Source organism: Brassica napus, chromosome C3 (assembly GCF_020379485.1).
Source record: "Brassica napus cultivar Da-Ae chromosome C3, Da-Ae, whole genome shotgun sequence".
In the NCBI taxonomy this organism is placed as follows: Eukaryota; Viridiplantae; Streptophyta; class Magnoliopsida; order Brassicales; family Brassicaceae; genus Brassica; species Brassica napus.
Window position 1 is genome coordinate 10455158 of NC_063446.1, and position 13762 is coordinate 10468919.

The following is a 13762-nucleotide window of genomic DNA, read 5'->3' on the forward strand; positions in this document are numbered from 1 at the left end:
TAAGGATCGATTATAAGCTTTTAATTTTGTTTCCATTTAATTAATTGCCTTATTTTCTTTAAAAACTTATCTAAGAAACTGCGATGATGATGGTCTGAGGGCGTACAACGTCTGGCATTTGGGTCATCCGGTGAGTATTTAATTGGTTCTTATCGAATTCAATTTTTTGGATAAAGTTTTGGGTCCATAGATATTTATGGGACTGATTCGGGTCCATATATAAACACATGTAAATACCCAAGAAATATTCTAGTTGCATTTGGTTTGTTTTTTCATATTATACCTGAAATGTGCTAAATTTGTCATGTAAAACAACTGAAATAAATTAAGAATAACTGACGTGAAACTCCAAATTTGAAATTTTAAAGTTCTATATTATTTAAAAATGTCACTAAAGTAAAGTAAACAGATTAAAATTGATTACAACTAAATTATAAACAAAAAGATAAATAAAAGCATATTCATGTCTTGGCCACTCAGAATTTTGAGTTTTTATCAGAACTCAGTTTTCTTGGTAGAAGAACTTTGAAAACACATATATATATATGATATGGTTTATCAGTTTGGTTATGGTTTGGATTTTCGGGTCATGGTAAAATGCGTAAGACTAATTTAACGACTTAACTTTACATTATGATACTTTTTATATTAAATAATGTAAGTTTGAATATTCACATCCAAACTGAAGAAATTCATTTTCTAGGGAAATGACTTTATGGACGAAAAAATAAGTTTCAAAAACTGCAATTCTGCAACAGTTAGTTAGCCTTAAGACCAGCGCAAAGGAAATGCTTTATCCCATTAATAGTAAATTCCATTTCTTATATAAGCATACTTGTAAGTGAAAAACATAACAAAGCAACACAATAAAGGAAGAACCAAAGCTTTTAAAGCAGCTCGGTTAATCTATATTGTAATTTGTTTTAGACAAGAGAAAGTGTCTGATCCATGGCTGCATCCAAAGAGTTTATCATATGTTTCATCTTAACACTTCTGTTGTGCACTTTCTTCATGAGAGTCGAGTCTAGTGCTGCAGACATCAGAGGAGGATGTGGCAGCGGTGACGGTAGTTTTCGGGAAGATAATGAGCGGTGTGTAGAGAAGGTCAAAGATGACGACGACGATGACGACGTGGATGATGTTTTCAAAGTGATTAAAAAGCTGAGGATATATGCTTGATCATGGTTCATCTTTTAATTAATTATATATAGGGCTATATATATTCATACATTTTGTTCGTTTTATTTTTATTTTCTGAAGTTTGTTTCTCGTTTCTTTGTTCTTGTGATTGACTCTTTTTTATTTGTGTTAATTAGTTTAACTTATGTTTCATTTTCCCAATTAAGAGAAAAATTGTGATATGAAAAACGTACTTTGTTTTTAACACTAGTCAAATCTTCAATACATTATCATATAGTCTATAATATCTACTACATATAATGATTCACTATTTGCAAATATGAGATATGATTAACAATTTTACGGATAACTATTCCATGATGGAGTTCTCCCTTTAACACTCAAATCGAGGGACGGTTATGCATATATAACATCTTCAGTGAACTATGGTTGTTATGGGATTAACTTTGGAAACTCGCACGAGTGTCTTGGAGAATACTTACAAGAAAATAAGCAAGACGCATATGAATTTTTGCAGTATTAAGAAAAATGATTGGATGATTATAAAATAAAGGATCTCACTTATATTTATACTAATAAAGTTGAACTTTCATCTCTTCTCGTGAAACCATTTCTATCACATAAGTTTATAATTTTTTGACACTTAAGCATAATTTATTTATGAATAGTCATTAAAATACAAGATAATGAATGGAATTAATACAAAAAATGATTTATTATTTTAGATAATTTCGATACATACAATACTAATCAAAACGTGAGACTATAATATGAATATTATCATGACCATATACAGTAGACTGCTGAAGTAACTTCAGAACCTAATTGATCGTACAGCCTTCTCACTTTTAGTGTTAAACACATCCACTTTTTTTAATTAATCTATACTAGACTTTAGCCCACACGTCCGCACAGATTTTTTCTTTCAAATTGCTACATCGACATTTAATATTATTTAACATGTTTTTTATATTTAAAGTGTTGTCTTGTTGATATAGTATTGCATTTTGATAAACAAATAAAAGTGATATATTACATAAATTATTTTATATTTGATCCATATAGTTTGCATGAATAATATATATTGTATTTGCTTGTATATATAACCATTTAGAGTGATATTAATATTTTTCTGAAACCAAACACTTTTTGAAAAAAGGTTAAGATGATATTTTTACAAATGAATAAGTCAAATATTTTAATGCAAAATTACTAACTTTCATTTTTTGTATTTTAATTTTTTAAATTTTTAAAACTAAAGCCATGTTATATATTAATATTATTCAATAGTCTATAGTCTAAGCATTGAAAAAATAAAAATTATTTTTAAAAAATGAATATGCCTAATGTTTTAACTTGAAATTACTAACTTTCATTTTTTTCTGTATTCTCATATTTCAAATATAGTTGGGTAACTCCACAGTAATAATTTTAAAACTAAGGTTATGTTATATATAAATATTATTGGATACTTTATAGTCTAAGCATTATAATATTTTTTTTAAAAAAATCAGTTTGGTTCAATATATATAATATATTTAAAGAGGGCCAATATATTTTAATGATGGACAATTCTCTCAAATAGACATATTTTAAGTTTGTCACAAAAATAACTCTCAAAGAAGAAAATAACCAAAATATGTTTTAGTAAAGAGGCAAAAGACTCTTATACTTTAGATCTAAAATATAATTAAAAAAATTATAGATTCGAATTATATTTTTTCAAATTCAAACTTTTTATTAAAAAAAAATTCAAAATCATATTCACAATTAATATATACTAAAACGGATGTTTTTAAATTGTATATATTTCATGTTACACATTTAATCCAGTCTAATGATGTTCTTGTCAATTACATTGGTATAGTTATTTGGTAGTGAATTTTTAATGTTAATTATTGTAAAGTGGTTGTGTAATTATTATAAAATAGATAGTAAAAATTTTGGCACGTGATGTTAGACTTTTGATTTACTAATATATAAAAATCAACTTATGAAGAGTTTGAGAATGTGATGCACGAAAGATGAAATACATTTTTATTGGTTTGAAAGATACAAATGGAATTATTGGGTAAGCAAATCTTATTGAGCTTGTTCTTCACTCTTGTAACATGACGCGAAAGCTTAATTATAATTAGTGAAAGTGTAGATTAAATGTCAGTGGCATTTGATGGTAATTATTTAAGAAAAATCAGGATTAATTACCAAATGTACTTCAGTTTTAATAGTTTAGATAATTGATAAAAATGCATTCTTTATAATTCAAAATTTAGTATTCATAATATAAAACCTTAATGAATTATTAATCAAATCAACTGACCAAGATTTTTTCTTTATTTACGGTTTGATTGATTGACGCGGTTGCAGTTGTGGAAGTTTACAGATGTGGGTGACTGTGGTTTCTACCGTTATTAAGTGATTTGTACGACTGGTACAACGGTTAGAAATTGGTAGATTTACGGAATATTTATGACTGGTTGATTATGAAATGTTGTATCGGTTTAATAATAAATTGCCAATATTAACACAGCATGACATTATAAAATATCAAAAACATAATATTATGATAAAATATAATTATTAATAAATTATTTTATTTATTTATTTAGTTTAGACGAAAGTTATAATTTCAATAAAATTTATTTTGAAGATTTATATTATAACTTTTCAAAGAATATTTTGTTTCATTTATATATGTATATTTATATATATATATATATATATATTAATCTTTAAAAAATATAGTGAATATTCTTGGTTCAAAGTTTTGATAAAATAAATTATGATAATGTTAGTGAATTTAAATTAAATATATAAAAAATTATATGTTTTATTTAATTTAGAATTTAATTTTAAATTTTTAAATATTTTTTAAAATATTTTTTATTTATTTATTCACCCGTAATTTTCCGCAACTGCAAACACTAGATAGAATCAGTTTTTAGTTTAAAAAAATTCAGAGCAATTTGAATCAGTTTATAGCGTTTTTGTGATTGTTAACGTCAACAATAGCTATTATCCGTAAAAGTTGTGTTTACGGGGTGGGAAAGGAAAACAAATCAAATCGTTAGTGTATTAGAAAATACCAAAAAACAATTGTAGGTATATAATTTGGTCATTTCTTTTCTCACGTGAGACATTTCTTTAGGTTAACTACCACAAGAAAAATGTCGGGATTTTCTCCAGAGCCGGCTTAGGGCATGGGGCATGGGGGCATGAGCCCCAAGGCCCAAACATTTTTTTTTAACAAAAATAGTATAAAAGAGGGACCTAACTTTTAAAAAAATAATTAGGGATTGAGGTCCAAAATTTTTAAATTATCCATATACACATGTAACAAAAAAACCTAAATTTTTTTTTTCCCCAAAAAAACCCACTAATATCTTGACCAGGCCCTGATTCTCTCTACGCATATATCTCACCAACTGGAAAATTGACCGCCACAAGATGTTCGATTCTCGATGATAGCGTTGGAATAAATAGTGTTTGTGGAATTAAACATCAAAAATGTAGGGTAGTTGTGAGCGGAGGATAATAATTCAATTCTTGATATAATTGATTTTAGATATGATCGAATCTACTTCTTCGAATCCTTTTTGTTGATTTTGAAAAATAGCAATGGAAAAGTATCCTATACATAATAATTCTTCGAATCCTTTTTGTTGATTTTGAAAAATAGCAATGGAAAAGTATCCTATACATAATATTTTTTTTTTGTCATCAACCCATTTAATCTAAGATCAAGTGGTGGTTAGACTAGCCGATTCTCTGAAGAGCACTTCCGTTTGGACGAATCTGATTTATATGGCAAAAAAATAACCTTTAATCCTTGTTTTTTTTGCTAGCGCGTCTGTCTGACTATTTCTACTCTGAGGAATATAAAACAGATTCATATCTCTGAAATCTTCGTGTAATCTCTAGAACACTTCGGCCATTCTTCTGGATTTGTAGTCATGTCCACTAAGTCTTCGCAGTCCGTTTCGAACTCTCATACATGAGGTTATCCAGAGTAAATTTTCATGCAGTGATCTCTCATGTTGCTTTAAAAAAGGTGCGATGTCTCTTAATTAGAAAGAAAGGAATAAATAATGTTCTTAATGTTATCAAATTCCTGGGACTGCAAATTCGTGTCACGTCCAAAACAGGCCGGTGCTATTCTGGCCTTGACACGACCCTAGACATGTTAAGTTGATCTGTATCCAGCCAAAAATTTGTGATATAAAGCATTGGGCTAATAGTAATGTTTGTGGCATATTAAAATTACATTTATTATTAACGTCAACAGCCTATCAGATGTGGTGAGTCAATCAAAATTTTCAAATAGTCTTGTTTATATCAAGCATATAAATCCAAACAGACATGAAAATATAAAATGCACATTTTTCTAGTAGAGTTGATTATTCTAAACTTTTTATTATATATTACCTCATACATGTTATTTCTTAATTGTATTATAGAAATTAAGTACAAAAATAAAATATATTTTACATAAATTTATTCTGTTAAGGCGCATATCTCAATTTAGTTAACATATTGAAATGTCGATCTATCACTTTTTGATAAAGCGAAAATATCAATGCAAACAATTCTATACTCTGATGTGATGTCTCGTTGAACTCACATATATGCCAAATGAATATATTCAAAAGTCACCAAATTATTGCACATATTAATTCGACCAAAAATTTTAACTGAAAATCATAAAATGAAATTAGTAAAAACATGTATAAAACTAGATTTTTTTCATTTTTTTAAGGAAATAAACAAAACATAGAGTCAAGATTTGAATTTCTTTATTAATATAAAACAATAATATCACTTAAAGTTCTTTTAAAAATATCATCTCATTTTTTCCTTGTTGCCAAAATTATTGAACATTCGATAAAGGAGTGTTAATTTATTTATAAACTAGAGAATGTTTTCTATTTTTTCCAATGTAAATTTTTAACCTTTTCCCAAAAGTTTAATATGTGGACACAAAATATAAGATGCTTGCGGAGCGAATGTTAATCGGAAAGTTGATATCCAGATGAAGCATGACGGATCACAATTATCCGCTCTGAGCCCACCTCTTTTGAAGCCCCGTTCGTCTAGAAATTTGCCTATATATGCAGGTATACATAGACCTCCTTCTCACTGCAATAAGAACTACCTATCAACGAGTTTTTTTTTGAGAACGAGAGCTGCAGTGTTTCAGACGACCACTATCTTGAAATGGGTCAAACTTTGTCACTTGAAGGTTCGTTTTACTTGTAGGCATGCCCATAGATATAAGTTTAACTTATTTATGTCGACCACATGTTTGCTTATCTGCATATATTCTATCTAGACACCATTAGAGCAGAGGCAAAGAGCCACAACAACGTTCACTTAATGTTGGTTGATGGAATGTCTAAGCTAATGACTCGACAAGTTGAGAATTGTGTGTCATCGGATTTCTATGTTGGTGGTCTAAAATGGTGAGTCATACAATATCTCTTGACCAGCACGGTTATAGCAAATTAGTTTAACCTAATTAGTATGCGTGTTAACACAGGAACATCGTTATCTTGCAACAGCAGGACTGCCTGTACTTTGTTCTGGCTATCACGGACAGCAAGTGTATCGGTTCTAATTGGAAAGTCAATTGCAACGTCACACTTACCATATACTCTGCCACTTCTTCATTCCTTAACCACAACCGCTGTATATCTATCTTAACTTTTCACAAGTAATAGTTATTGATGATTTCTATTTTATTTTCATATATGTTACGATGTTATATTATCAGGGACTTGGTTTTGTTTCGACGCAAACAATACTACATTATTGGTAAGCATCCCAGTCAAGAACATGCAGGACTTTACTGTGAACGACAAATCGGTTTTCTCAGCCGAGATCACAAACGTCATCCCGCAATCCCTCGACGTTGGGTGGACCCCTCGAACCATGGGGACAGCAGAAAGCATTAAACTAATGGAGGTGGAGAGGAACAAGTCTAAATTCACTTGGAAGATTACTCACTTTTCCACCTTCGTTGGTGAACATCATTCCTCGTACCAGTTCACGGTTGGACCACGCAAATGGTATTTGCTCCATCTGCTTCAATTTATAATAGGTTTTTGGTTGCATAACACAGGGAAGTAAAATTTAACCGACTCATTTTTCTATACTTTACAACTAGTGTTTCATACATACAAACAATACAATATTGTAGTCTGTAGGGATAATATATGTCTAGAAAATGAAAGAACGTTTTATCTTCTGTCATTATATTTGTCGTTCCCGAAAGCCTAGGCAAAAAATAACTTAAAATGACTTGGTTTGCCCTTGTATTCTAAGGTATCGTAATAAAATGAGTTATAGTTAATTAATTCATAGAAAAGGGTAGAATGGATATTGTGTTAGCTTCCTAAATATGTGTGAAAAGTTATAAAACGTCATTTAAAACAGAACAGATGGAGTATAGTTTTTTGATGATTTCACACATTAAGAAAATGTGTAAGACTTTATTATTTGCGATTATTATTTTTTTAAAGCTTTAAACCAATAAGAGCCGATAAACTTAATTATAATTTTTTGAAATTTTGAATTTTAAATATTAATTAATAAATTTTTATAAAGATCTAAAAGTTCATAGAAAACATGAAAGAAAAACTATATGTGTGAAATATTTTTTTCTAAAACTTATATATTTACAAAAGAAAGGGAATGTATGTTTTGTTTTCCGTTTTAATCAGGTACCTACGGATGTATCCAAAAGGAACCTCAGAGGGGAAAGGAAATTCATTGTCTTTGTATTTGCATGCGTCCGATTACGTGACTGGTCCAAATACAAAAACATTGGCCGTCTTTAAACTGCGAGTGTTGGACCAACTCAAACGCAATCACCATGAAATAGGTATTAAAGCATGATTAGTGGGGTTTCTGTGCTATTAATAATGCTCTAATAGGCCTTTCGTCGGGAAAAAAATCTCTAATATATCCTTAATTTCAAATTTTGTTCGCTTTAATAATTTTTTTCATTATATATATAAGCCGTTTGCTAACGTTTAATCTCTACTTGTTTGATAAAGGCCAGCAGTTCTGGTTTGGCACTGATGGACAAAAGGGAGAACCCAAGTTTTTGGCGCTGGAGGAACTGCACAAGGCTTCAAACGGATATTTGGTGAACGATCAGATATATATCGGTGTTGAGTTTTTCTATATCTCCGCTACTCAGAATATGATCTGATTGTTATCAATGGATTCAACCCGGATTCAATTAAGGCCACAACAATAAATATCTCCTGGAGAGAAACTTATCTACCTATTATTCGTGACAAAAAAAAAATCTACCACTATTATACTAATTTGCATATCATGGTGTGTTTAGATTTGCAAAAATAAAAAGATCAAATCGGTTGCTTGCACTGTCTGGCATGATAACATTCAACCGAATCTGATGCTATGTATTATATATGTATTATTCTCATGAGGAGAAAGCTGCTTAGTGTGTGCGCGCTTATGTACCTTTCTTCTGTAATATTTATGTATGTGTGTGTATCTAATGTGTGCCTGCTCACAAACCTAGCATTTAAATCATGATTAATCTGGGGTTCTTAAACTGAGATTCTTATAATTTTTAACCAAAAGAATTAAGAATCGGTTATTAAAATCATTATTTAAGAACCGGTTCTTAGTTTTTTAGTTAAAAGTTAAGAAACAATTTCTTAACTTCTGCTAAAAATTCTATCCTAAGAACTCCGGGTTAATTATGCTGTTAAATCTTGGATGATTTTTTTCTGTCTGAAAGTTTAAATTTTATCGGTTCTCAAAAAAAAGAGTTCAATTTTAATCTTTTTTTTTTTGAAAGATGCTTTCTAATTTTTTATCTTGTTCCACTAAAAAACAGTGACCTCATCACATTGTATACTCGTTTTCAGTAACATTTTTTTCTATTATATGATCTTATTCAACATTTTCGGAGAGACAGCCAAATAAGTTTGTGATAGCCACAAAATTTCAGTGGCTTTAGCAAATATTCTTACCAGTGTACAACGGTTATTTCCATATGCCATCAGTCGACTTTAGGATTTATGTTATTTCACCTTATCTGAAGCTTAGCTTATTACTCATTACCCAAAGTTGCAACACGTTTTCCACATCAAGGCGGCCTTTAGATTCATAAGCATTCTATTAAAGGTCTTTGAAACAAACTTTCCCATGGTGTTGTCTATTGATGATCCCAATCAAAAATCATCTTCTTGTCCAAGACTCGGACATTGCTTAACTTGGATATTGTTTCAACAACTGTTAAAAAACTATTCGAAATTTTCCATTTTTTGTCAGGATGATTTAACGTTACAAGGAAGTTTTTACAGGTCCAATGTATACTTGTATAAATAGAACTATAGAAGGTGGTTGGCATGGTGAATATAAACAACAAAAAATCTATACGTTCTACATTTTTCTGAAATAAAATACAAAAAGTAGAATTTTCTTTTTGTATTTGGAAATAATTAAAGATCTTTTTGACCTTTGATCCACAACTTTTTAAGGTCAAGTCAAGAAATTTTTTTTTTACTAAACAAAGAGTGAAGAAGAAATTTTGATAGTAGCCTAGTAGGTATAACATACATATCCACAAAGCACATTCATCTTTCTCCAACTATAGTACCTAGAATTCGAATTAGAAAACCGATAGCAATGAAACAACATCGTTTCAACATGTTGACCTAACCAAACTTTGAGTACTTTTTATATGTAATGATAAGAACGTGGCTAGAATTGGAACAAAACAACAAGTGCATATCATCCCAGCATCTATCAGCAATAATCATCTAAATATAACTCATATCAAGCAGATAACATTAAGAAAATACTAACTTTTACACGTATACACGTATACATACATTAAAAATTAAAATACAAATAAAGTGCTTAAAATATGAGTACAATCAATCAAGAAATATATATATATATATATATATGAAAATATATAAAAAAATGGGTAATGGGATGGTCACGTCCACGTTCGGGTTTCCCTGATTTACCGCTTTCATCTCTCTCTCTCTCTCTCTCTCTCTCTCTCTCTCTCTCTCTCTCTAAATTGCCTTTGTAAAGTTTCCTCCTTTCTACGCAAAAACGAACGCAGATCTTAATGCAGCTACAGTGATTTCGATCTTTTGAGTAAAATATAAGCTCTTGGTGATTGGATTGTTTCGATCAGCATCTGGGTTTCCTCAAAGGTACAAACTTTATCCTCTGTCCGGATTGGATTCTCTGTTTACGGGGCGAGATCTCGGATTCTCGATCACCCGGAAAGCTTCAGATTCTGTTTCATCGGACCGGTTAATCGTGTTCTTCTGATTCAGTATAGTTTCAGTCAGAATCTGATTCAAAGGGTTACACTTGTGAAGTAGGTTTTGAGCTTTACATAGGATTCGTTGTTTGATGATTCCTCATAGTTTTGAAAGCTCATGAGGTTTTGTATTGATCTGGTTAGGGATTCACCTTATAGCTCTGTAACATTGAGCAAATAGTACTACTTTCTACTTTGATTGGTTTCTTATCTGAGAAACTGTTTTTTAGCATATTGGGTTTCTTGATCTATGCCTCATGTATATTTTTTTATGTTTGTGCAGCCATTTTTATTACTTCCACTGATCCAACCATGTGGAAGTTCAAACCATTTGCTCAGAAAGAACCTTCGGGTCTCGAAGGCCGGTATCTCGAGATAGGAAGCCTCAAAGTCCACGTAAGGAACCTCATCGCGGAAGGAGGCTTCTCCAGCGTTTACTTAGCTCAAGACACGAACCACGCGTCGAAGCAGTACGCTTTGAAGCACATCATATGCCACGACGAGGAGTCGCTCGAGCTCGTGATGAAAGAGATCTCTGTCCTGAAATCTCTCAAGGGGCATCCGAACGTGGTCGCGCTGTACGCGCACGGTATCTTAGATATGGGGAGGAACAAGAAGGAAGCTCTTTTGGCTATGGAGTATTGTGGGAAGTCTCTTGTGGAAGTGATTGAGAACAGAGGCGCTGGTTACTTTGAAGAGAAACAGGCTCTTTCGATTTTCAGAGATGTGTGTAATGCTGTCTTTGCGATGCATTGTCAGTCCCCACGCATTGCTCACAGGTAACACACTCGCAGATTTTCACTAGTTATCTTTTGTTCTTTCCATCAGCTAGAGATATTATTATATCCAATATTCAAGAAATTGATAAGCTGGTAACTAGGTCCTCAACTAGAGGACTAGCTACTTGGCTGATTATTTTACATTTATGTAAAGCATTTTAGTTTTGTAAATTTAATTATAAAATTAATTTGATGAATTATGAAGATTAGATATATATAAAACAAAAGAAATTAGACTAATTTGTGGATTTGTACTAACATTATTACTTTATTTAACAAATTTAGATCGTTTTAAATCGATTTAGAATGGTTTAAACCGGTTGGAGTAGAATAAATCGGGTTTTAAGAAAATCGTTTTGGTTAAGAACCATATTTATATCAGTGTTACTATTGTTGTCTCAGAGACTTGAAGGCTGAGAATCTTCTGTTAAGCTCAGATGGACTGTGGAAACTATGCGATTTCGGAAGCGTTTCAACAAATCACAAAGTATTCGAAAGAGCAGAAGAGATGGGCATTGAAGAAGATAACATTAGGAAACACACAACACCAGCATATAGAGCTCCTGAGGTTTGAGACTAGATAATACTTTTTAAACAGATGATAAGGAGCAATGTTTTGATTCTCATGTGGTCTTTATTTGGCAAATAGATGTGGGATCTCTTTAGAAGGGAGATTATAAGTGAGAAGGTCGATATATGGGTATGATCATTTTGAAAACGCTTCTCCTGATATAGATTAACCAATGAGGTCGAGACACTAAAGTTTGCAATGTTTCAGGCTCTTGGATGTCTTTTGTTTCGGATATGCTATTTCAAGAGTGCGTTTGATGGAGAATCAAAGCTGCAGGTTCTAAACGGGAACTATCGTATACCTGAATCTCCCAAGTACAGCTCCCCTGTTACGGATCTCATCAGAGACATGCTTCAAGGCTCACCTGATGAACGACCAGATGTTACACAGATTTGGTTTCGTGTCAACGAGCAGCTTCCTGCTAATCTACAGAAGTCATTACCTGATCAACCACCTGAAATGCAATCTACTGACGTTTCACCAAAACCAGCAAGCAAATCTTCTCCGGCACCTCGTAGAAGTCCACCACCGCCACCATCATCGTCTGGAGAACCAGCTAGTGGAGGCCCTCTCGGTGCCTTTTGGGCCACTCAGCATGCTCAAACCTCTGTTGTATCAGAAGACAACAAGCCTAGTCCTGCTGCTGCTGCCACTAACAGGACAAGAGTGTCGAAGGACGATGCGTTTAACTCGTTTGTTGCTGACTTTGATACGGCGAAGCTCGATAACGGTAATAAACCTGCAAAAGAAGAGGCGTTGGAGGCTGAGATAGAGAGGTTAAAGGATGAATTGAAGCAAACAAAGTCAGAGAAGGCTGAGATCACTGCTAAGTTTGAAAAGCTTTCTGCTATCTGCAGATCGCAGAGGCAAGAGTTGCAGGATCTCAAGCAAACACTTGCCTCTAAATCTGCGTCAGCCTCACCAAGCAGAGACTTGTCACATAACCAAACATCTCCAGGGATGCGTTCCGTGTCTTCAACTCCATCGGTAATTACCTAATCTAAGCGTATTGCATCAGTTTTTTTCACATGTTATGATTGTATTGTTCTTGTTGAAACAGAGAGACAGGGTTGAAGGAAGTGTTTGGGATCTTCAGCAAACAGACAGATCTGATTGGTCAACAGGAAGCTCGGATCCAAACTCATGGCAACCTTTTAGTGATGAACCAAAACCTGTGTTGGAAACTCCATCAAAGTCTGTGAGAACCAAAAGCAAACCAGCTTCGTCAGCTCCTGCTCCAGCAAGCCAAGGTTTTGAGCCATGGGGGTTCGAGACAGAGTCCTTCAGAGCTGCTGCAACGTCTTCAGCGTCTGCAACACCAAAATCTGTAAGTTCTGGCAACAGTTCACAGAGATTTGGGAACACAAAGATGAGAGATAACCAGAAAGCTGCTCAACCTGCTGGATGGGCTGGCTTCTAAAAAGCTTTCACTCTATCTCAATGCTTATTGCTATTCCTCGTATTACAGAATCTTGAATCTTTTTGTAGATGAATGACCATCCTCTGTTTTTGTGTTGCTCTCTATATATATCCACTGTTTCTGTAGATTGTTTAAAATTTACAGATTTGTTTTTTTTTTTTGGCGGAATGTATAACGTATTTCTGAAAATGATCAAACGATTGATCATATTACCTTACTGGAAAAAAAAATATATTTAAGATCGACACAGCGTTTGTAATGTTTAATGGTGTGTATTAAATTACGAGGGAATTCTAGTCTGCATCATAATGCTGTGTTTTGATTTGTAATTTGATATGCAAAATAGACGTTGTATTATGTAAATGATTGACACAAGGACTAAGCAACAAAGAGACACAGTGACATGTTTGCCAAAGCCTTTGCCTGCGGATATGCGTTCCAAGGATTTAAAGGTTGGGACTTTTATGTTTGCAGTTGATTAAGAAATATCATAAGGTCCCTTAGAGGTAAGAACGATTTTAAATTTGGAC

The 13762-nt window shown here is 32.4% G+C and overlaps 3 protein-coding genes across 3 annotated transcripts; all 3 read left to right on the forward strand.

The window, feature by feature from the left end:
• The first annotated feature begins 641 nt into the window (after nucleotides 1-641).
• Nucleotides 642-1384, forward strand: LOC106386479 (protein RALF-like 17). Its single transcript, XM_013826320.3, has one exon. It carries the CDS (start codon nucleotides 949-951, stop codon nucleotides 1177-1179), a length of 231 nt encoding a protein of 76 aa, XP_013681774.1. The 5' UTR covers nucleotides 642-948; the 3' UTR covers nucleotides 1180-1384.
• A 4761-nt stretch (nucleotides 1385-6145) lies between these two features.
• On the forward strand, nucleotides 6146-8669 carry BNAC03G18390D. Its single transcript, XM_048752462.1, has 6 exons — nucleotides 6146-6379; nucleotides 6470-6599; nucleotides 6677-6825; nucleotides 6911-7205; nucleotides 7860-8020; nucleotides 8196-8669. The coding sequence occupies exons 1-6, from the start codon at nucleotides 6355-6357 to the stop codon at nucleotides 8351-8353; spliced, it is 918 nt and encodes a 305-aa protein (XP_048608419.1). The 5' UTR covers nucleotides 6146-6354; the 3' UTR covers nucleotides 8354-8669.
• Nucleotides 8670-10095: 1426 nt separating this feature from the next.
• LOC106388021 (probable serine/threonine-protein kinase DDB_G0280111) lies at nucleotides 10096-13391 on the forward strand. Its single transcript, XM_013827988.3, has 6 exons — nucleotides 10096-10349; nucleotides 10746-11241; nucleotides 11644-11809; nucleotides 11891-11941; nucleotides 12020-12799; nucleotides 12873-13391. The coding sequence occupies exons 2-6, from the start codon at nucleotides 10775-10777 to the stop codon at nucleotides 13230-13232; spliced, it is 1824 nt and encodes a 607-aa protein (XP_013683442.1). The 5' UTR covers nucleotides 10096-10349; nucleotides 10746-10774; the 3' UTR covers nucleotides 13233-13391.
• The last annotated feature ends 371 nt before the right edge of the window (nucleotides 13392-13762 follow it).

Bases quoted from the DNA above. Each gene is read 5' to 3' on its own strand.
- LOC106386479 (XM_013826320.3), top strand. From the start codon at position 949: ATGGCTGCATCCAAAGAGTTTATCATATGTTTCATCTTAACACTTCTG.
- BNAC03G18390D (XM_048752462.1), top strand. From the start codon at position 6,355: ATGGGTCAAACTTTGTCACTTGAAG. The intron at 6,380-6,469 runs GTTCGTTTTACT...TATTCTATCTAG, and splicing joins TCAAACTTTGTCACTTGAAG to ACACCATTAGAGCAGAGGCA. The intron at 8,021-8,195 runs GTATTAAAGCAT...TGTTTGATAAAG, and splicing joins ACGCAATCACCATGAAATAG to GCCAGCAGTTCTGGTTTGGC.
- LOC106388021 (XM_013827988.3), top strand. From the start codon at position 10,775: ATGTGGAAGTTCAAACCATTTGCTCAGAAAGAACCTTCGGGTCTCGAA. The intron at 11,942-12,019 runs GTATGATCATTT...GCAATGTTTCAG, and splicing joins GTGAGAAGGTCGATATATGG to GCTCTTGGATGTCTTTTGTT. The intron at 12,800-12,872 runs GTAATTACCTAA...TTGTTGAAACAG, and splicing joins CCGTGTCTTCAACTCCATCG to AGAGACAGGGTTGAAGGAAG.